General features: G+C 49.9%; 3 protein-coding genes across 6 annotated transcripts; all 3 read left to right on the top strand.

Annotated features, from left to right (window-relative positions):
* Positions 1-739: 739 nt before the first annotated feature.
* Positions 740-4371, top strand: LOC109254955 (granzyme B-like). Its single transcript, XM_019429261.2, has 5 exons — positions 740-908; positions 2482-2629; positions 3087-3222; positions 3411-3668; positions 4151-4371. Exons 1-5 carry the CDS (start codon positions 854-856, stop codon positions 4319-4321), a joined length of 768 nt encoding a protein of 255 aa, XP_019284806.2. The 5' UTR covers positions 740-853; the 3' UTR covers positions 4322-4371.
* An 8489-nt stretch (positions 4372-12860) lies between these two features.
* Positions 12861-15902, top strand: LOC109254957 (mast cell protease 1A-like). Its single transcript, XM_019429266.2, has 5 exons — positions 12861-13049; positions 14186-14336; positions 14581-14716; positions 14911-15174; positions 15532-15902. The coding sequence occupies exons 1-5, from the start codon at positions 12995-12997 to the stop codon at positions 15802-15804; spliced, it is 879 nt and encodes a 292-aa protein (XP_019284811.1). The 5' UTR covers positions 12861-12994; the 3' UTR covers positions 15805-15902.
* A 1253-nt stretch (positions 15903-17155) lies between these two features.
* Positions 17156-20789, top strand: LOC109254956 (granzyme H-like). Of its 4 annotated transcripts, none has more exons than XM_019429263.2 (5): positions 17165-17755; positions 18802-18988; positions 19493-19628; positions 19832-20089; positions 20518-20789. In XM_019429263.2, exons 1-5 carry the CDS (start codon positions 17701-17703, stop codon positions 20671-20673), a joined length of 792 nt encoding a protein of 263 aa, XP_019284808.1. In that variant the 5' UTR covers positions 17165-17700; the 3' UTR covers positions 20674-20789. The 4 variants fall into 4 exon arrangements, with proteins under 4 accessions (XP_019284810.1, XP_019284808.1, XP_019284809.1 ...); XM_019429264.2 differs by having other exon boundaries at positions 17402-17755; positions 18841-18988; XM_053889309.1 differs by having other exon boundaries at positions 17405-17755; positions 18828-18988.
* Positions 20790-21777: the final 988 nt, after the last annotated feature.

The following is a 21777-nucleotide window of genomic DNA, read 5'->3' as shown; positions in this document are numbered from 1 at the left end:
GGGCTCTGTGCTGACAGCTCAGAGCCTGAGGCCTGTTTCGGATTCTGTGTCTCCCCCCGCTCTAACCCTCCCCTGCTCACGCTCTGTGTCTCTGTCTCTCAATAATAAATAAACATTAAAAAATAATTAAAAAAAAAAAACATTGACAGGAGAGATGAGCTTTATCACACTGAGCATTTTTGTAATTTAAAAACAGATGCTAAAAATCCCTAAGAAAGAAGGTGTGATGATGAATGGGTTACCGTATGGATTTAGTAGGTAGTAGTCATGCTCTCTTACCATCTTGTGTATCCCTCTACCATGGCACTTACCAGACTGGATCCTGATCACTGCTGTTTCTGTCTCCTCCACCAGACCATCAGCCCTCTGAGGGAAGGAGACACATCTCTAATACGTTTGAGCATACAGACAAGGGTCTACATACACTTCTACTAAAGAAATTATCCTCATGAACTTAGCAGCAAAATGGAAATGAGGCATTGGTGGTCTTATCACTGGGGATTCAGGTTTCTGGACTCTAGTACCTTTACAGGTTGATACCACAACCTTCAGCCCCAACCTGGTACCTTTGGTTTCCTATTCTGGGAGGAACAAGTGGTCAGGTCTGAGTCAACTGGTGTGGGTTCTGATGTGGTCACAGCACGATTCTCACACAACCACCCAGGGAACACCATCAGACAGAGGGAGTGGGGGCAGGGAAGCTTTCGTAGAAAGCCATCGAAGATGAAGCACCACAAAACCAAAGGGAGTTCAAGGTCAATGAGCCCATCTCCACCCGCTTCCTCTGGTGGGAGCTAAAAGAGAGCACAGAGAAAGCACCAGCATCTCCGACCTGAGCAGCCTTCCTGGGAAGATGCAGCCTCTCCTGCTCCTACTGGCCTTTTTCCTGCCTTCTAGGGCAAAGGCAGGTAAGTGACCACCACAACCCTCAGAGGCCCGACCCCATCCCACCGTGGGTAGAGCTCTCCTGCCCCTTCTGCACACCCCTGATCCATCTATCCACCAGGAACATTCGGAACCCCAGGCTTCATCCTGCCTCACACTCTCAAGTATGATGCTGAATTAGCTACCAGCAGGAATGGCCAGGGCAGAAGGCTGGTCTCCAGAAGAGCCAGGGGATACTGTCCCCTCCCCAGGCTCTACCTTTGCCATCTGGAAATGGAACTTTCCTAGCAGAGGATGAGAACTGGAAGAGAACATAATAAATCCCCCTGCAAAGGGAAGAGTAGGCCTGGCTTCTGAGTGAGATGAGCCAGGTGCTTCCTGAAGCATCTGCTTGGGAGAGAAGCCCGGGGCTCAGCTGCAACCAGAGTTCGTGGGATCACTGTCCCCACAAGATTGCTGTGGCCTTTGCTCTGTCCCAAGTCTCCTCATTCCTTTCTCCAACTCTGCTTTTCTTCCCAACGTGTTAGTGGCTCTCCTCTTTCATTTATTTGGGTCCTTTCCTTTTCCTTTTTTATCAAACTGGCTAGTGGTTTATCAATTTTGTTAATTCCTTGAAAGAACGAGCTTCTGGTTTCATTGATCAGTTCTACTGGGGTTTTTTTTTGTTTCAATAGCATTGATTTCTGTTCTGATCTTTATTATTTCCTGTCTTCTGCTGGTTTGGGGTTTTATTTGTTGTTCTTTTTCCAGCTCTTTAAGGCATAAGGTTAGGTTGTGTATCTGAGATCTTTCTTCCTTCTTTAAGAAGGCCTGGGTTGCTATATACTTTCCTCTTATGACCGCCTTTGCTGCGTCCCAGAGGTTTTGGGTTGTGTTATCATTTTCATTGGCTTCCATGAGCTTTTTAATTTCCTCTTTAACTTCTTGGTTAATGCATTCATTCTTTAGTAGGATGTTCTTCAGTCTCCAAGTATTTGTTACCTTTCCAAATTTTTTCTTGTGGTTGATTTCGAGTTTCATAGCATTGTGGTCTGAAAATATGCACGGTATGATCTCAATCTTTTTGTACTTGTTGAAGGCTGTGGCTCTCCTTTTTCAAAGATGAGCTTGGAAGACCTAAACTTCCCTGCTTTCCAGAATCCTACCAGCAGTAGCCCTACCGACCCTCCTCCAAGAGGCTCACTGGGGAGCCACGCCTTCAGGCAGCCAACCAACACTTACTAGGCACCTGCTCCATGTCATGCCCTAGGAAATAGACTATGTCAGACAACATCTAGATCCCTAAACTTAAGTCCTAGCCACTGGAAAAGCAGCAACATCCTAGACTTCACAGGATGACAGGGGCCTTAGAAACTCAGTTGAAACAAAGCAAAGTCAGGAAAGGAGTTTTCAGGAGCCTCTAGAACTTGGCTATCCCAAAGACAGGTATGCTCACCTCCAATTATATGTAGAAGATAGATTCACAGACCAAGACTACTACCCATCCCTTTCCCAGAGGAGGAAGTTGAGGCCCCCTCCATGGCCCTCCCAGATCCAGGCCACGCCTGCTCTGTGGATTCAGTGGGTGCACAGGAGCAGAACAGATTTTTCCTTCAGGGGAGATCATCGGGGGACATGAGGCCAAGCCCCACTCCCGGCCCTACATGGCATATCTGTGGATCCAGAATAGGGAGGTGTGCAGTAAGTGTGGTGGGTTCCTGATACAAGAGAAGTTCGTGCTGACAGCCGCTCACTGCTGGGGAAGGTGAGGAGCAGCAGCCAGCACAGCCCTGAAAAGCCCAGCAGGGAGCCCTGCCTTCTGCAATGGGAGCTCCCAGGGCTCCAAGGAAGACAGGAGTCAGGAGGGCTCCTGAAAGGGAGTGAGGGAGGGCCGTACATTGTGGGGAGAGGGGAGGCCGGAGCTAGGGGCATTGCTGAAGAGCCGGGGCCTGCATTGACCTCTGAATGCAAAGTCATGCAATTTCACATGTTTCTCTGGGGAACTGTCCCCTGAGAACCACCGGCATGGTCAGCAACGGCTCCAGAATCCTACCTCAGCTACTGAGAAGCAGAAGGCACAGACAGCTCAAACCTGGGCCCTTCTGTTGCCTCAGTTTCCCCTCGGCTCCAATCCTGCCCACCCCAGCTGCCACCTGCCCTCATGGATCCTGGGCTAGGTCCTGTGACCCCACACCCCCACACCCCACTCTGCTCTCGTGCAGCTCCATCAACGTCACCCTGGGGGCCCACAACATCAAGAAGCAGGAGAAGACCCAGCAGATCATCCCCGTGAGAAGAGCCGTCCCCCACCCAGACTATAATCCAAAGAACTACTCCAACGACATCATGTTACTGCAGGTAAGGAGACCTCCCCACTGCCCTCACTCTCCTGGGTCCACATTGTCTCCTCTCCCACTGGGACCTGTCCCCTCCTTCATACCTGGCCTGGCCACCTGACCAGTCTCAGTGGCTCAGGGGAGAAGGAAGACAGGGCAGCCGCATAGAGACCACTGACTGAGCTGGCCCCTCTTGCTTCTTTCCATCAGCTGGTGAAAAAGGCCAAGCTGACTGCAGCTGTGAGGCCCCTGGGCCTGCCCAAAGGCAAGGACCGGGTGAGGCCGGGACAGGTGTGCAGTGTGGCCGGCTGGGGACAGATGGCCACGGGAAGATACCCAGACACACTGCAGGAGGTAGAGCTGATCATGCAGGAGGATCAGGAGTGCAAATCCCGCTTCCCCAATTATTACAACCACAAAACTCAGCTCTGTGTGGGAGACCCAAAGGAAAAGAAGTCTTCCTTTCAGGTGAGCAATGGATCCAAACGCAGTGCTCCTCCAGAAGGAGGGATTGGCAGCACTCTGCCCCATGCCGGGGCACCGATGTTAGAAAATTGTGCGCCCTGGGCGTGCAGTGGTGAGAAAAACAGGGGGCTCCTCATAGCTGGCACCCACCTGGGGTACTGGGCTCCTCCTCCATGCTGAGGAGCAGCCCCGCCCACCTGCTTTGGGGGAGGGGGGTCTAAAGAGGAGAGTGAAGCCAGCAGTCCCCAGCAGAGGATCTGGGACCAGGGGAGGAGAGGGAGCTGCCACCTGGGGTGAAGTGAAGCAGGGACCATGTCCAGGCCTGCCCTGCCCTCAGACTTCCTGACTTCCCGTGAAGGCCACGCAAAGCACCCTTCTCAAAGGGGCTGGGGAGGGCGGTGTGGGGGGTGAGGTTGGGGAGTGGGCACAGGGAGGGCAGGGACAGCAGGAGAGCTGGCTCACTCCTTCCCCATCTCCGTCCACAGGGGGACTCTGGGGGCCCTCTCCTGTGTAACAATGTGGCTCAGGGCATCGTCTCCTATGGACCAAAAGATGGGGCACCTCCACGGGCCTACACTAAAGTCACAAGTTTCCTGCCCTGGATAAAGAAAACGATGAGAGGCCTCTTCCTGCAGGAACCAGACTATTTGCTCTGAAGCTGATCTAGAATCACACTGGGGAGGGTGGGAGGGAAGGTGCCAGCTGTCAAATAAATGTCTCTCAACTGAGTGTGAAGGGCTGGTTTCTTGTGTGTGTTTACTGACCCTCTTTCCCTGGCATCCACTCTGTGCTTAGAAGGCCAGTGACACAATTCTGCTGTTTTCTGCTTCCTCTTCTTCCTCCTCCCCCCGCCCCTCAACCCCATGAAAAGTTCCTTCCAGCTCCCTCTCACCCACACCTGTCTCCCCAGAGCCTGCCCTTCTGCCAGGGCTGAAGTTGGGCACCATCAGGAGAAAGCATGAACCTTTCTGGTCCTGGAGCTCAGGGTGAAGTTCTTACCTCTTTCCCCTGTGTTCTCTGGCAGGGAGGAAAGATAACAACATGGGTCCTAGAAACCACACTTGCCCAGTCTCGGGCTGTGGCTCAAGGACATAGTCCCCCACTGGGAAGTGGAAGGACATTTCTCTCCCACAAACAAGGATGCTGGCACAGAGTGGGGCTGGGTCTCTTGAGTAGCTCTTGATCCTCATCTCGACTGAGTTCCCTTCCCTGACCTCTTCTGAGCTCAGGGGCCAGCTCAGCCTCTAGTCTCCTGGCTGCTCCTTCTTCTCCATACCTCAGAGTATTCCAAACCCCTGGGAGTGTTCAGTGGCCACAACTCCTGTCCCCTCCAGACAACACTGATCTGAGCCAGCCCCTTCCTCATATCCCTTCCACCTAGAACACCCAGAGTTCCAACAGGGCCTCGCCACTGAGATGTCAGCCCAGTCCACGCCCTCACAGAGAGGGGCATCAGAGGCACCTGCCCTGTGAGGGCACCAGACAGGGTCCATGGAGGACAGGGCTGGCGGGTGGCTCTCCAGAACCCTTGGCCCCATCGATCACCTGGGAAGGGCCAGCTCAACTCCTCACATCCAGCCCAATGTCACCCCCTGTGCTCAGGGTCCACTGGCTGTCTAGTCACTCCATAGCCTAAGTCCCTCTCCACCTGTCCCTCTCGTCACTGCCAGCCTCTAGGCTGAGACTCCCTGCTGGCCACCCTGGGCTATATCAGCCTTTTGAGTTTGAAAGGGCTCTTCTCTGCAGTAGGACTGGAAAGCACAATGTTTTCCATCAACCAATAAACAAATGCTGATTGAGCACTTACTACATGTCAGGCATTGATTGGGGACATGCAGGAAACATAATGCAGGCTCTATCATTTGAGCCCAGGTGAATCCGACACTGTTGAATTTCACCCGAATCATCTAACCCCTTCTCCCTCCTTCACACCTGTCCACACGGCCTACATCTCTATGGTAAGTCCACCTGAATCAAGAATTTGTACTTTTTTATTATTGCTGGTCACAGTCTGTATACATATTATCACATGTGACTCTAGAACAGCAGTACATAGATTTGGAAATGACTTTAGTCATTCAGCATCTAGACATGAAGTTACCAAACTCTGTTTACTGTAACACCCTCTATACCTAGGGGACATTTGCTTCAAAAGCAGCCGGTATGAATGTCATTGCATAGATTCAAATGGTAGAAAAAAAACACATTATATATTGGCCCAAAGGCAATTTAAGCTTAAGTTAAACACCCATCCAGTTGGACGGGCCAGTAACAATCCCAGTCATGACTGCAAGACCCTTCCTGTGCAGACTCAAACTAGAATCAGGGAGGCTCACGTGGTCTGGAAAAATGGGAGAACCACCACTGCCCTTTAGGCCCGGGCTACGTAGTTGCATCCACAGACCCCAAGACTGCCTAGACTTTTCCACATTTGGTAGTTTGTGGCTTGGAGGCCACGATATAGAGGTTTAGATGTGATTTTTTGCTGAACGAGGATCTCCCTATGCTGGGCTTACCTCACCAGACACCCGCAAGAGCCATACCACCAAGGTCTTACCACTAGCGTGGGCACTGCCTGGGAGCTGGGCCTAAGGTCCCAGCTCTGGGCTGATGGTTTAGCCTGCACCAAAAAATCTGCACCAAAAATACACAACACCATCCTCTTTTGTGACACGGGGTAAACACTCTGGGATCATGTAACCCTCAAAGGCATGCCCTTTCACATCTTATGCACAAAGCCTGAAGCAACACAATCTTTTAACGACCTCGAGTACTTTTGCAAGGGAAGAGCGATGAGATCCCACAGCTTCTGATTTGGAGCTGAAAAAAAATCCCTGCATCGAACGCATACTAAGGACCTGGTTCCTTGATTAACAGAGACAAAAGGAGGGGTGCCTGGGTGGCACTATCAGTTAAGTGTCTGACTTTTGATCTCCGCGCAGGTCATGACCTCACGATTCGTGGGTTCATGAGTTTGAGCCCCACATCGTGCTCTGCATGGATGGTACAGAGCGAGCTCGGGATTCTGTTTCTCCTTCTCTATGCCCCTCCCCCACTTGTTCTCTCTCTCTCTCTCTCTCAAAATAAATCAAGTTAAAGAAAAAAAAGGAAAAAACAAAAAGGAAAATGCAGAAAGCAAAATTAAAAATAGTATTCTTTAAAGTTTCCCAGCCACCTGCATATTCAGTTCACATAGTACGTCTGCTTTGAGGAAATGGTTCTGTGGTTTAAAACAAGCTTGAGAACACTTGTTGTAGTCTCTCATCCTCCCTCAAGAGATGAGGGAGAGACAAAGTACCAGAAACAGATCATAACTGACTAAAGGGACCAGAGTTAGGACAGCACCTGGACTGAACCCAGGCCTCCTGACAGCCAGGCCAGGAAGAAGCCTTATATGATGGGGGTGCCTGGGTGGCTCAGTTGGTTAAGAGTCCAGTTCTTGATTCTGGCTCGGGTCATGACTTCAGGTTCATGAGATCGAGCCCCAAGTTGGGCTCTGCACTGACAGCATGGAGTCTGCTTGGGATTCTCTCTCTCTCTCTCTCTCTCTCTCTCTCTCTCAAAATAAATAAACATCTTTTTTAATTTTTCTATAAAGAAGCCTGACATGTTTTCTAATGCCCAGTCTGTGATGAATTATCAGCAACCCTGAACAAAAGATGAGCTTCTGCTCAGACACCTCCCTGGAGAAAAAGCCTGTAGGCTCCTGTGGCAGCCATTCCTTGACAAGTATTCAAAACATCTGCCTTGGTAAAGCTGCAGTCTATTCATGGGCACATTCAGATGCAAGTTGGTGAGCACCTTAACGTGCCAATTCCTTCAAATCTCCTTTGTCTGGGGAAATATCCCTCAACCCCCAACTCAGAGGAAACAATTCTTCCCTTGCTTAAAAATCTCTGTGATGAAAATTAAGAAATAAAACAAAATAAATTAACTCTGTAAAGACCTCAAGGAAGTGCCCCTCGTCCCCAAGATCTCCTTTCACTGTCCTTCTTTCCCCACACACCCACCAGAAGAGTCAGGCCCCAGTGTGACTGGAGAGAGAAATGCAAAGCCAGTTTCTGGTGGGGGATAGGCCCGAGGAATGCCAAATCTTGCTCATTTGTTTCAGGGACGGGCATTGGGATGGCTTGGCCTTCCATTACCACACTTTGTGGACTTAGAGAACTTATAGCTTTATTACCAATCTGTATCGCACACGACACTGCTTTTGACCAACCAACATATTTCACCACGAGAGAAGGGCAGCCATGGGTTCCTTTTCATCACAGGCCTATTGCTGGATGGCATTTCTCATCCCCAGAGTCAGGAACTTCAGTGAGTCTCAGGTAGGACAAGGAAAGCCACATCTAAGCACCTAATAGTCAAATTGGTATCTGATAAAGATCAAAAAATGAAAGTAGAGGGGAAAAGAAGATACATTACTTTACAGGAAACAAGAAGCATAACAATGAGCTTCTTCCAGATAATAATAGAAGTCAGAAGACAGTCAAATAACATTTTTTAAACAGTTGAAGGGGAAAAAAAGAAATAGGCAATGTATTTCTAGAATTCAACCTGGAATTCTAGATCCAGTGAAAATATTGTTAAAAGTACAGGCAAAATGACTGTTACTCAACATACTATTGGAAGGCTTAGCCTCAGCAATCAGACAACACAAAGAAATAAAAGGCACCCAAATCGGCCAGGAGGAGGTCAAACTTTCACTCTTTGAAGATGACATGGTACTCTATATGGAAAACCCTAAAGATTCCACCAAAAAACTGCTAGAACTGATCCATGAGTTCAGCAAAGTCGCAGGAAATAAAACCAATGCACAGAAATCGCTTGCATTCTTATACACCAACAATGAAGCAACAGAAAGAGAAAGCAAGGAATCCATCCCAATTACAACTGCACCAAAAACCATGAAGTACCTAGGAATAAATCTAACCAAAGAGGTGAAAAATCTATACACTGAAAACTACAGAAAGCTTATGAAAGAAATTGAAGAAGACACAAAGAAATGGAAAAAGATTCCATGCTCCTGGATAGGAAGAACAAATATTGTTAAAATGTCGATACTACCCAAAGCAATCTACATATTCAATGCAATCCCTATCAAAATAACACCAGGATTCTTTACAGAGCTAGAACAAACAATCCTAAACTTTGTATGGAACCAGAAAAGACCCCGAATACCCAAAGCAATCTTGAAAAAGAAAACCAAAGTGGGAGGCTTCACAGTCCTGGGCTTCAAGCTGTATTCCGAAGCTGTAATCATCAAGACAGTATGGTACTGGCACAAGAACCGACATTCAGATCGATGGAACAGAATAGAGATCCCAGAAATGGACCCACAAACGTATGGCCAACTCATCTTTGACAGAGCAGGAAAGAATACCCAATGGAATAAAGACAGTCTCTTCAGCAAGTGGTGCTGGGAAAACTGGACAGCGACATGCATAAGAATGAACCTGGACCACTTTCTTACACCAGACACAAAAATGAACTCAAAGTGGATGAAAGACCTCAATGTAAGACAGGAAGCCATCAAAATCCTCGAGGAGAATGCAGGCAAAAACCTCTCTGACCTTGGCCACAGCAACTTCTTACTCAACATGTCTCCGGGGGCAAGAGAAACAAAAGCAAAAATGAACTATTGGGACCTCATCAAAATAAAAAGCTTCTGCACAGTGAAGGAAACAATCAGCAAAACTAAAAGGCAACCGACAGAATGGGAGAAGATATTTGCAAATGACATATCAGATAAAGGGTCAGTATCCAATACCTATGAAGAACTTACCAAACTCAACACCAATCCAGTGAAACAAACAATCAATGAAACAAAAACAAACAATCCAGTGAAGAAATGGGCAAAAGACATGAATAGACACTTCTCCAAAGAAGACATCCAGACGGCCAACCGACACATGAAAAAAATGCTCAACATCACTCATCATCAGGGAAATACAAATCAAAACCACAATGAGATATCACCTCACACCTGTCAGAATGACTAACATTAACAACTCAGGCAACGACAGACGTTGGCGAGGATGTGGAGAAAGAGGATCTCTTTTGCACTGCTGGTGGGAATGCAAGCTGGTGCGGCCACTCTGGAAAACAGTATGGAGATTGCTCAAAAAGTTAAATATAGAACCACCCTACAACCCAGCAATTGCACTACTAGGTATTTATCCAAGGGATACAGGTATGTTGTTTCAAAGAGGCACATGCATCCCAATGTTTATAGCAGCACTATCAACAATAGCCAAGGTGTGGAAGGAGCCGAAATGTCCACCAACAGAGGAATGGATAAAGAAGATGTGGTACATATACACAACGGAGTGTTACTCGGCAATCAAAAAGAATGAAATCTTGCCATTTGCAACTACACGGATGGAACTAGAGGGTATTATGCTAAGCGAAAGTAGTCAGAGAAAGACGAACATCATATGACTTCACTCATATGAGGACTTTAAGACACAAAACAGATGAACATAAAGGAAGGGAAGCAAAAATAATATAAAAACAGGGAGTGAGAAAAAACATGAGTCCTAAATATGGAAAACAAACAGAGAGTTGCTAGAGGGGTTGTGGGAGGGGGGAGGGACTAAATGGGTAATGTGCATTAAAGAGTCTACTCCTGAAATCATTGTTGCACTACACGCCAACTAACTTGGATGTAAATTAAAAAAATAGATTAAATTTTAAGAATTTTAAAAAAATAAAGTAAAGGCCAAATGAAGACATTTTCAGGAAAACAATGATAAGAGAACTGTTGCCATCAGAACTGCTTTGCAAAGAGCACTAAAAGAAGTTCTTTAGGCTAAAGGGAAATGATCCCATTGAAAGCAGGAAGGGAAAAAGAGAAATAAAAGTGTGAAATGTGACTTAATATAAAAGCTTTTATGTAAATTTCTTTTAAAGATTATTGATTACTTTAGGCAAGAATGCTTTAGGAATTATGGCATATTGTAAAATGTATGACAAAAATAACTCAAATGGTGGGAGGGCAGTTAAACGGAGAGACATCATTACAAGGTTCTTATGTGCAGTGGCATAACATCAATTCAAAGTAGAGACCGTGATACGTGAGGACTCATATTGTAATCCTAGAGTAAATAAGATAAAATATACAGGTATAAATAAAAGCCAACAAAGAGGACTAAATGGGACACAACAAAAGAGGGCAGAAAAAGAAGGACAAAAAAACAAAGACTAAGTCACACCAATACAAATCACTATCAATAAGATATTCTTCAACCAACCCTATCAGCAGCTCCATTAAACATAAAGAGAGATTGAATACTCTAATTAAAGGGCAGAGATTGTTAGTCTAGCTAAGAAATGCCAGACCGAATTTTGTACTATTTACAAGAGATACATTTTAAATATACAGGCATAGATAAGATGAAAGTAAAATTATAGACAAAAAAATATACATCTTGCTACACAAATTAAAAAAAAAAAAAAAAAAAGCCTTGCCCTTGGCGTATGCTATTTCCCTTTTAAAGGCAGCCCCTTCGTGCCAATGCAAACCTCACTATACCCAACTGCTCTGATGAATTGCACCAGACTGCCCCCTCAGTGGAGGCCCCTGTCTGCCTCCTTGAGCTCTGATACCACCTATTAGGCCAGTCCCTGATGTGAATATCCCCCTCACCGCACTTAGGCGTCTACTTCCCGAGCTGGGCTGCCCTCCTCACCTCACGTTTATTCTGCCATCCCAAGCTGGACTGCCCAGTGCAGGGCGTCCAAGCCCATGTGGGATAAGGGGGAGGGTGTCCGCATAGGAAGCCTGGTGTGGCCACCTTCCCCACCTCGCAGGGGCTTGAAAGCCGTCTTTTGGTTCACTCTGGCTCCCCACCAGCCAGAGTCACGGTTGACTTTATTGCTTCTCAAGAGAACTGGGATCAACATGTTTAGAAGCAACAATATTTTCAATTCCATTACTCCCTTCTTGTTATCCATTATGGGGAGACCATCAGAAGAACTCATTGAGCAAATACTACAAGGATATGAGAATATAGCTCTCCAGACAGTGGTGTGAGGATCCTGTTCTAGCTCCCTGGCACTCTTTGCCACTTCACACACTATCAGGAATTCGTTTCAGAGACCCAACCCTCTTCCATCCTCAATACACTTGGTTTCGACAGAGCAGGCCCCAATCTGTCCAAAGGCTATAACCTCGACTTATAACCTGAAACCAATCAGTGGTTTCAAGTCCTCTGATCAACTCCACCTGCCCCTAAAGTCATGTGGCAGATTGTCCTTTACTATGACTGACATTGTATGTCTCCCATCCCGCAGGCTCTTCTGACATGACTGAAACACTCCTCCCCCTCAGAAGTGGGTTCTATATGCCTCTTCCTTTTTAATATGGGTGGAGGCTTTTGATTGCCCCCAAGAAGCTGAATTTGGTAGAACGGATGCCGTATGACTCGAAGTCTGGTAAAGAAAGAACACAGCTTCTGCCTGGCTTGATCTGGGGGACATCCTCCCTCTGGGAAAGCCAACCACCACGTTGCAAGGAAGACTAAACAAGCCCATGCAAAGACTACATGAGAGGACCTCATGGAGAGGAGCTGACATGCCAGTAGATAACCAGTACCAACCACTGGGCACTGGTGACTGAGCCTTCAGGTGATCCCAGCCTCCAACCTTCAAGCCTCTCCTGACACCAAGGGGAGCAAAGGGGAGCTCTCCACGCTAAACCCTGAGCAACTTGCAGATTCATGGGAAAAATAAATGGTGGTGGTGGTTGTGGTCGTGGTGGTGGTGTCACTGCTGTTGTTTTAAACCACTCAGTTCTTTAGTAACTGGACCAACCCCTCTTCAACATGACTCCCACACCATTCATTCTGTCCATCTCTCTAGCCATGACCTTCACCATCCTTATCAGATCACCGATGATTTTGTCTCCTCCACCAGAAGCAAGGAATCTCACCCCCAATACCCCTGAGTCTCACTCGAAAGGGGCCTCCGTAAAAGATCGTCCTGACGGGCTAAAGAGAGCCAAGGAAGACGAAACATCTTGGATCTATCATCATGAAGCTCAGATTTCTGCAGCTCAGGGACTTGCTGCTCTCTGATGGGACATTTTTAACCACCCCATCTCTAGCCTGTGGTTCCTGTTTTCAGCTGGTGTGGTCAAGAGCTACGGATACCAATATGGTGACTGATAAGTTATTTCACTCAGTCCAGGACTTGATCAGACAGCAGTAGGAGGCACTCAGAGGGAGGAGCCTTATGTGATAAATACCACAACACCAGAGAAGAACACCAGGGAGAGGACACTAGGACGAGGCACCAGCAGCTCCGACCTGGGCAGCCTTCTTGAGAAGATGCAGCCGCTCCTGCTCTTGCTGACCTTTCTTCTGGCCTCCAAGGCTGAAGCGGGTGAGTGACTGTCCCCACCAGCAGAGGCCCAGCCCCATCCCACCATGGCTCAGCCCTGCCTACATGCTACACTCAGGCACATCCAAGCCCTCCTGAGTGTTCATCCCGCATCAGATCTGCCCACCTCACTCAGAGATGGGCAGATCTGAAGCGGGATGAACCCTCAGCAGGAATGGCAGGGCAGGAGGCTGATCCCCAGGAGGGCCCATGGGTACCATCCCCTTCCCAGGTCCTAACCTAGTCATCTGGAAATTGGGTTCTTTTACAAAGGCATCTGAAAGAAGGTTGGAAGGTAGGAATGAGAAATGACTAATGTCTCAGGAAAGGGCAGCTTGGAGAAGGGGACTGGCTTCTGTAGTCAAAGTAACGCCTACTAACTTTCTAACCCAAGGTGTTAAAATATACCCTCAACCTTCACTCATTTCTCCAAGATTTGGCATTCTTATGCTGTCCACGAAAGAAGTCGAGGACCCAGTTGATCTCACAGTTGGTGGCGTCCTGGTCCCCATAACACTTACGTTGGACCATTTTTGTTTCAAGTTCCCTCTGGTAATCTGTCAGTCACAATGGGCACAACGGCTTTGGCAGGCCCCGTATTCCCTGCTACTTAGAACCATGACCAGCCCTCATCGAGGGGCTCATCAAGAACCATTGTTTCAGGCGGCCAAGACATTTATTGAGCACCTACTACGTGCAGGGCTCTGGCAAAGATCAAACGCAACCCACAATACAACATGAGCATTTTGAGCTCAAGTTCCGAACATGACAAACGTGGAGCAGTTCATTAAGGTCTGGGAAACAAAAGGGGAGAGAGGACCTAGGTACATTCAGGGAAAGGATTTTCCAGGATCCATGGGGATTTCACTGCTTGCTCCAAATGCAAATTCTGTCTGCCACCCTATGTGTCTGCAGCAGGAAATAAGGAACAAGGGCTCCTCTGCTCTTTGTCAGAGGGAAGATGTGAGTCTCATGGCTCATGTAGCAAGCCAGGAAGGCTGCCTGAGGAAGCCTTCTGGGTTGCTGCTGGCTACTAGGGACTGTGCTCTCCACCACCCCGACTCCCACCTGCCGCAGTTTCTCTGCATCCAGCCTTCGGCTTCATGAGCACAGCAGGCAGGGTAGAATTTTTCTTTCAGGGAAAATAATCGGGGGTCATGAAGCCAACCCTCATTCTCGTCCCTACATGGCATTTCTCCGGATCTGCAAACCAGACAACACCTGCAAACAGTGCGGGGGTTTCCTTGTACGTGAGGATTTTGTGCTAACAGCAGCTCACTGCTGGGGAAGGTAAGAAGGGACGCCTGGAACCCCGCCCTTCTGTGACACCTCTCAGGTGTTAACTGTGAGGTTAACTCCTGCCCAGCCTGGGCTGCCAAGAAGCAGAGGGCACAGAGATGCTCAGCCCCAGGGCCCCATTGCCTATAATTCTTCTCCAATTCCAGTCCTGCCCTGCCCCGAGCTGTCCTGTTCCCTCCACGGCTTTGAGACTGTACCTCCTGTCACCCCACCCCCCACCCTGCTCTGTGTGCAGCCTCATGACTGTGACACTGGGGGCCCACAACATCAAGAGGAAGGAGAGGACCCAGCAGATCATCCCCGTGAGAGAAATCATCCGCCCCTCAGGCTACACTTCTGAAACCTTCCTCAATGACATCATGTTACTGCAGGTAGGGCCCTCGCTCCACTGGTTCTTGTGCACTTTATTCCTGGGGGCTTTGCATTCCCTGGGACCTCATTCTTCTCCCTCCTTCCCAGTATGACCTTCCACTTGACCCGGGGCTGTGAAGATGGCAATGCCATGACTGTCCCCGGGCTCTTTGTGACTATCGGTAGATTACAATACCTTTCCTCCGGCACTCAGCTGTCAAGAAAGGCCCGCCTGGATGCCAACGTGAGGCCCATCAGGCTGCCCAAAAGGAATGTGTGGGTGAGGCCAGGGATGGTGTGCAGTGTGGCCGGCTGGGGACAATTCAGAATGGACAGCTCCTCTGGGGCAGAGAAACTGCATGAGGTAGAGCTTGAAATCCAGAAGGATGAGCAATGCATGTCACACTACAATCACCTGTATAACCCCGCCACCCAGATGTGTGTGGGGAACCCAAGAAGGAAGAAGTCTGCTCTTCAGGTGAGATCCCCAGTACTGTCCATGCCCAGCCCTGGGACAGCCACACTTTGAGAAGAGGCAGTGAGAACTAGCCATATCCCTGTCTTCAGCCTTTCCATCCAAACCCATCTCTGGCCCTGTGTCTGTAGCAGGGGTGAGAGACTGTCCCACAGCTCCTTATGGGCAGAGGGTTTCTGAGGGAGAAGAGGGAAGGGAGTGTAAGGACCAGGCTGGAACCCCAGGACCAGGTGAGGCCACAGGCCTACCCTGGCCCTGATCTCACCCACAGCCCCCTAACAGAGACCACCTATCCCCAGGGACAGCAGGGAGGTAGGACCAAAGAAGGGTTGGCTCAGCCTTTCCTCCCTCTGCCCACAGGGAGACTCCGGAGGCCCCCTTGTGTGCAACAACGTGGCCCAGGGCATTGTCTCCTGTGTAAAACACTGTGGGACACCTCCACTTGTCTACACCAGGATTTCAGGCTATATGCACTGGATAGAAAAAATAATGAGACACTTCAGCCCACCAGGACCAGACTCAGACGCCTCCAGGATCAATCCATCCACCTTCTCTGGGGCAGAGGCCAGAACTGCACTGAGCAAAGGGGGTGGAGAGGAGGCCGCCAGGGACCTAATAAACTTCCATCTCTAGTGGAAATTAGATTCCTCCCTTATTCACCAAAACAACATTCATTCGTTACGGCAACCATTGGTTCACATTCTCTAGAATAAAAAGTTTTGCTGCACTGAGACCCAGCTCCTTCCAAATACACCTCCCAGCGCCACAGCCCCCTGCCAGGCTGACTGTTAGCTCCATCGGGAAAAGGGAGACACTGTCCCAGGAAAAATGACCCTCTTCTAGAGCACCCTTCTGTCTCATCCATATTGCCCTCTACCTCCTCCCACACCTACACTCCCACCCCATCCTACCTCAATATGGCAACATAAAGGAATCCATTTGGAAGGAGGACCACCTCAGAAGCTCTGAGATAGGGGGCCACTTCTCCACCCTAAGAGAAATGGGCGAGAAGATTCTGGAGAGCTGTAGCTCTCCCCATGCAGCGCTCCCTCCCCAAATCAGGGTGGCAGCTTGGAGTCTGAGAAGTTTCAAGAGGACCCTTCGGTACTCCCAGCCTAGCCCGAGTGCCTGTCACAGCCTTGCCATGGTCGCACCCTCTGGTGTGCTGCAACCCATCTTCCATGGGCTTGAATGACCTTCAGGTGCTCTTCCATCTTGGTCTAATCCAGCCTCTTCCCACCTCCCACAGATTCGCGTGTGTGTGTGCATGCGTGCGTGTGTGTGTGTGTGTGTGTGTGTACGTGTGAGTGTGCCTCCAAAGGAAACTTATTATAATAAAAAGTTGTGTTTCAAAGGTATCCTATTATTTCAAAGGTGTCCTACAGCTTACAGCTTATCGAGTAAATTTTTTCTCCCATTTTTCAACCATCACTAAGTCTCTTATATAAGAATGTATTCAGAAAAGTAATCTCATTTTAAAAACACCCACCTTAGGGGCTCCTGGGTGGCTCAGTCAGTTAAGTGGGTGACTTGGGCTCAGGTCACGATAACATTGCTCATGAGTTTGAGCCCCACATCAGGCTCTGTGCTGACAGCCTGCTGTGGAGATTGTGTCTCCCTCCCTCTCTATCTGCCCCTTCCTCACTCAGGCTCTGTCTCTCTCCATCAAAAATAAATAAACATAAAAAAAAATTAAAACCACCCACCTCAGGGGCACCTGGGTGGCTCAGGTGGTTAAGCATCTGACCCTTGATTTCGGCTCAGGTCAGGATCTCATAGTCCTGATCCTTGCTGACAGCCCAGAGCCTGCCTGGATCTTTCTCTCTCATTCTCTCTCTCTCTCTCTCTCTCTCTCTCTCTCTCTCCCTCTCTTTCTCTCTCCCCTTTACTCTCTGCCCCTCCTCCACTCATTCTCTCTCCCTCTCAAAAGAAATAAACATTTAAGCAAACAATAACTAAAAAAATAAAAGAAAACCCCCACCTAAGTGAAGGCAGCCTGAAAAGAAGCAGTTTGCTGAATGTCTGCAATTGATGAGTGTGCTTAGACTGAGGGGAAAGGTACACTCAGCACAGATTCTTGGTCTGCCCCTGGTGACCATCAGCATCTCAAGCTCAGGAGCCACGCCTCTCATGTCCCCGCACCCAGCTAGCTCAGTAATTATTCACGGTTTCCTCAGAAAGGAAAAAGAGCCAAGAGCCGAGAAATAAAGACATTCTTGTCTCGATTCAGTCACCGAGTGGCTTCTGAGGTACCAGCCCTTCTGCGGGCTGCAGTCCCAGCCATCACTTTCTTGTTCTTTCTTCTCACGTTCACCTCGTGACTCAACAGTGGGAGTGCAAGTGTGGAGGCAGTACCGTTGTCACCCAGCCCAAGAAAACCACTTTGTATGACGACGCCCAGCTCTACAGGAACACAAGTCGAGGAGGCCTAGACGGTCAGTGAGCCACCTGTCCTTCATTCCCCTCGGGGCTTCGCCTCTGGAAGGAAGAAAGACAGGCTGCTCTGACCTGGGCAGAACTTCAGGGAAGATGCAACCACTTCTGCTTTTGCTGGCCCTTCTGCTGCCCCTTGAGACCAGGACAGGTGAGTGACCAGCCCCATTCCAGAGGCCTGAGCCCATCCCACAAAGCCCCCTGTAAGTCCTGACCCTTCTGCCCAGTGCGGCCCTGGATTGTCCTCCTTTGAGCCCAGGAATTTTCTGAGCCCCGGCTCCTATCTCAAACCAAGACTGACAGGTCTGATGCTCGACAGACACACTCAACAAGGATGGCCAGCAGGAAGGGTACTCCTTAGAAGGTTTGGTAGGGGTTAGCCTCTCTCTTATGGCTTGGAAAGTGGGTTGTTTGTAGAAAGACATTTGGTAGGAGATATGAAACTACAAAAGACAGGCATTGAAATTGCTTGCTCCAACCCAGGAAAGGTAAGCTCAGACCAACCAGCTGCAGTAGAGGGTGTTGTCGCTGGACTCAGCTTTAAAAGCCAATTAAATTTCTCAGTGCTCTCCACCTGCTCCATCCTGCCCACGGAGGGTGATCTCAGCAGCAGCTAGATGACTGTACCCCAACCTCAGTCCCAGGCCCGTGTAACCCATTGTCAGCGCCACCCACCCCTGCCTTCCTAGGCCCTCGGCTGCTCCACTGTCTTTGCCGATGCCCTCCCTGATTCCTGCGGCCTTGAATCCCACCAGCCCTATCTCTCCATCCAACCTCAGCCAAATGCTAATTGAAAGCCGTTCGTTCATGCAACTTAAAAACGTCTACTGACACCTTAGGATGTGCGAGGCCCTGGAACATGAGGATATCAGAGAATCCAACTCCATAAGGCCATAGGTAGCTTATTAGAAAATGGCACCCATCAGGATGTTAGCAGAGGCTCAGACGGGCCCGGGGGGACTCACTGAGAAAGAAGGCATCAGGGGAGTCCTGTCCACGATCCTCTGAGATTCTACCATCTTGAAGGTAGATCTTACCTCCCCCACACACTTGTCTGAAATTGGATGTGGAGAACAAGCACTGTCCCTTCTCAGGGGGGTTCTGAGGCATGAGGTTCAGGAAAGGTCCTCCAGCTACAAGGAGAACCTGAGAAGACCATCAGTCACCGCCTTCTTACTCTTTCCCTCCTGACCACAGCTGCCCCCAGTCACCCCATCCACCAGCCTTTTCTTTCAGAGGAGATCATCGGGGGCCACGAGGCCAAGCCCCACTCTCGGCCCTACATGGTATTTGTTCAGTTTCTCGTCGGGAACAGCAAGAAGAGGTGCGGCGGTGCCCTTGTGAACGAGGACTTTGTTCTGACGGCTGCTCACTGCTTGGGAAGGTGAGGGGCAAAGACCCCTAGGGGGACCCCTGCCCTTCCCCGCCAGGGCTGCAGCCCAGGGGGCCATCCGAGGCTCCTGGTCACTCAAGCCTATGAGAGCTCATCAAAGGAGCCAGCTGAGAGTGTGGCTGGGGCAGAGAAAGGCTGACACATAGGACAGGTGAGCTTTGGAGTCGGTGGATCAGATGTGAGAGTAAGTGGCACAGTGGAGAAGAGATGGACCACACCAGGCAAATAAAGCAGCAGTGGAGGACGGAAGCATGCCCTAGCACCAAAATGCAAACTCACAGTAATTTCATGATATTGCTTGAGAGCAAAAGAGAGCTCCCAGAGCTCCTACCCTCAGTATCATTGAAAAAAAGAGAATCCAGGACCCATCTGTCACCTCTATGTGCCCCTCGGCTCCAGTTCTGCCCACCCCGGTTGTCACCTGACCTTCCTGGTTCCTGGGCAGAGCTGTGTCCTGTGACCCCACACTCCCTTGCCCACTCTGCTCTCGTGCAGCTCCATCAACGTCACCCTGGGGGCCCACAACATCAAGAAGCAGGAGAAGACCCAGCAGATCATCCCCGTGAGAAGAGCCATCCCCCACCCAGACTATAATCCAAAGAACTACTCCAACGACATCATGTTACTGCAGGTAAGGAGACCTCCCCACTGCCCTCGCTCTCCTGGGTCCACATTGTCTCCTCTCCCACTGGGACCTGTCCCCTCCTTCATACCTGGCCTGGCCACCTGACCAGTCTCAGTGGCTCAGGGGAGAAGGAAGACAGGGCAGCCGCATAGAGTACCTGGGCCCAGAGACCACTGACTGAGCTGGCCCCTCTTGCTTCTTTCCATCAGCTGGTGAAAAAGGCCAAGCTGACTGCAGCTGTGAGGCCCCTGGGCCTGCCCAAAGGCAAGGACCGGGTGAGGCCGGGACAGGTGTGCAGTGTGGCCGGCTGGGGACGCGTGGCCATGGGCACTCTAGCAACCACTCTGCAGGAGGTAGAGCTGATCGTGCAGGAGGATCGGGAGTGCAGATCCCGCTTCCGTGGCTATTACATGGGGGCCACCCAGATCTGTGTAGGAGACCCGAAGAAGATGAAGACCAGCTACAAGGTCAGGCTTCCAGCATCTACCTAGACAGGCCCCAGGGCTGAGGAACCTAGGGAGGTCCAGGGTATGGGAGTGGCTGTGCCTTCATGCCTCAGCCTGAGAGCCTGGGCAGCTGGGTCTACAAATCCAGTCTTCAGTTCCCCACCCCTTCCAGTGGTCCCCTGTTGGGGGAAGAAGGCTTAGTCTCCTCACAGCAGCCTTGTCACCCGTGTTTCCCTGAGGTTTGGAGAGAAATGTTTGGCCTGGGTGGTGCTGGAAAGAACAGTCAGTGCCTGGATGGAGTGCAGGGACTGAGAGAGGGGACAAGGTCTGCCCAGGGCCCAATCTCCCATGCAGCCCCCTGACACAGACCCCCAGCCTCAGGGCAGTGGGGAGGGCAGGACCACCAGGAGTGCAGTCACCAGCCCAGTCCTTCCTCTCTCTGCCCACAGGGGGACTCTGGGGGACCCCTCGTGTGTAACAACGTGGCCCAAGGGACTTTCTCTTATGGAAACGGGAATGGGACACCTCCAGGGGTCTTCGACAAGGTCTCACACTTCCTGCCCTGGATAAAGAGAATAATGAAGCACTTCTCTCAGCAGGCGTGAGGCTAACTGTCCTCTGTGCTTGGCCACCTTTTCTGAGGCAGAGGCAAGAACTCCTTGGGGATCGGGGGATGGGGAGTGGGCACTGCAGGGTCATAATAAATAGATCTCTAGAGCGAGTATGGCTGCGGTCTTATTTATTCACTGAACCACTTTCAATATGCAGCAACACTGCCCCAGGAAGTTTTCTGCTGTCACTTACAGGTTTTGCTTTCTCCTTTCTCCCCCAGCCCTCGGTCCTCCCTAAACCCTTTGCTGCATAGTTTCTCATCAGTTTCTCAATAACACCTCTTTGGGGCTTAGCCCTCTGCAAGGGTTCAGCCTAAACTCTGTTATAAAAGGACAATCCTCTCTCCCCAAAAATTATCTTTCCTGGGCCATAAAAATGCCATAACTTCTCTAAGCCAACCACCAGCACCAACCCCACAATTTGGTCAGTAGAAAGGGAATAACTCCAGGGGACCATGCCACAAGCATTCCATTTCCTGTTTCCGGGGGGGGGGGGGGTCTTTCTGGGGCAATGGGGGCAGGTTTCTCCTACAGCCAAGACTTTCTGCAGCTTAGGAGGCTGAGATGAGGCCCCAGCCCCACCCAGGTTTCACTTTTCTGCACTGCTCAGGGCCCAGGACTAAATTCAGTTAACCTTCCTCCCTGGCTGACCATCCCACAACAGCCTCTGTTTTCCATCCTGCCACACCTGGAGCTGCCAACCCACCCAATGCCTGTCAGAGGAGCCAGTACCCACCTCCCAAGGAGTAGGACCTGCTGAGTCCCTCAGTCCAAACCAGCATCCCCCAGGAACTTAGCTACTATAGCCTATGGAGTCACTCACTCAGTAGCTTCAGCCCCCTTAAGCCTGGCCTAGTCTCAGGACCCAGACTCCCCCTGCTGGTACCCTGGGTTATGGCAGCTTTGTGAGGCAGAGGGCTCCAGGCTGCTGGACCGTAAAGTACCACATTGCCATCCATCAGATCAAATTTGATCTCTCTCTTTGTGCCAAGCATATAAGGGGCTCTGTTCCTGCCATTGGGAAACATACAGTGATGAGACATTTCTCCTAAATTCCCCTGGTTTCTCTCCTTCCACCAAGCAGTTCAGTTTGGCATA

Source organism: Panthera pardus, unplaced genomic scaffold (genome assembly GCF_024362965.1).
Source record: "Panthera pardus isolate Hobbes unplaced genomic scaffold, ASM2436296v1 HiC_scaffold_24, whole genome shotgun sequence".
Classification (NCBI taxonomy): Eukaryota; Metazoa; Chordata; class Mammalia; order Carnivora; family Felidae; genus Panthera; species Panthera pardus.
This window is presented reverse-complemented; position numbering and strand designations above follow the sequence as displayed.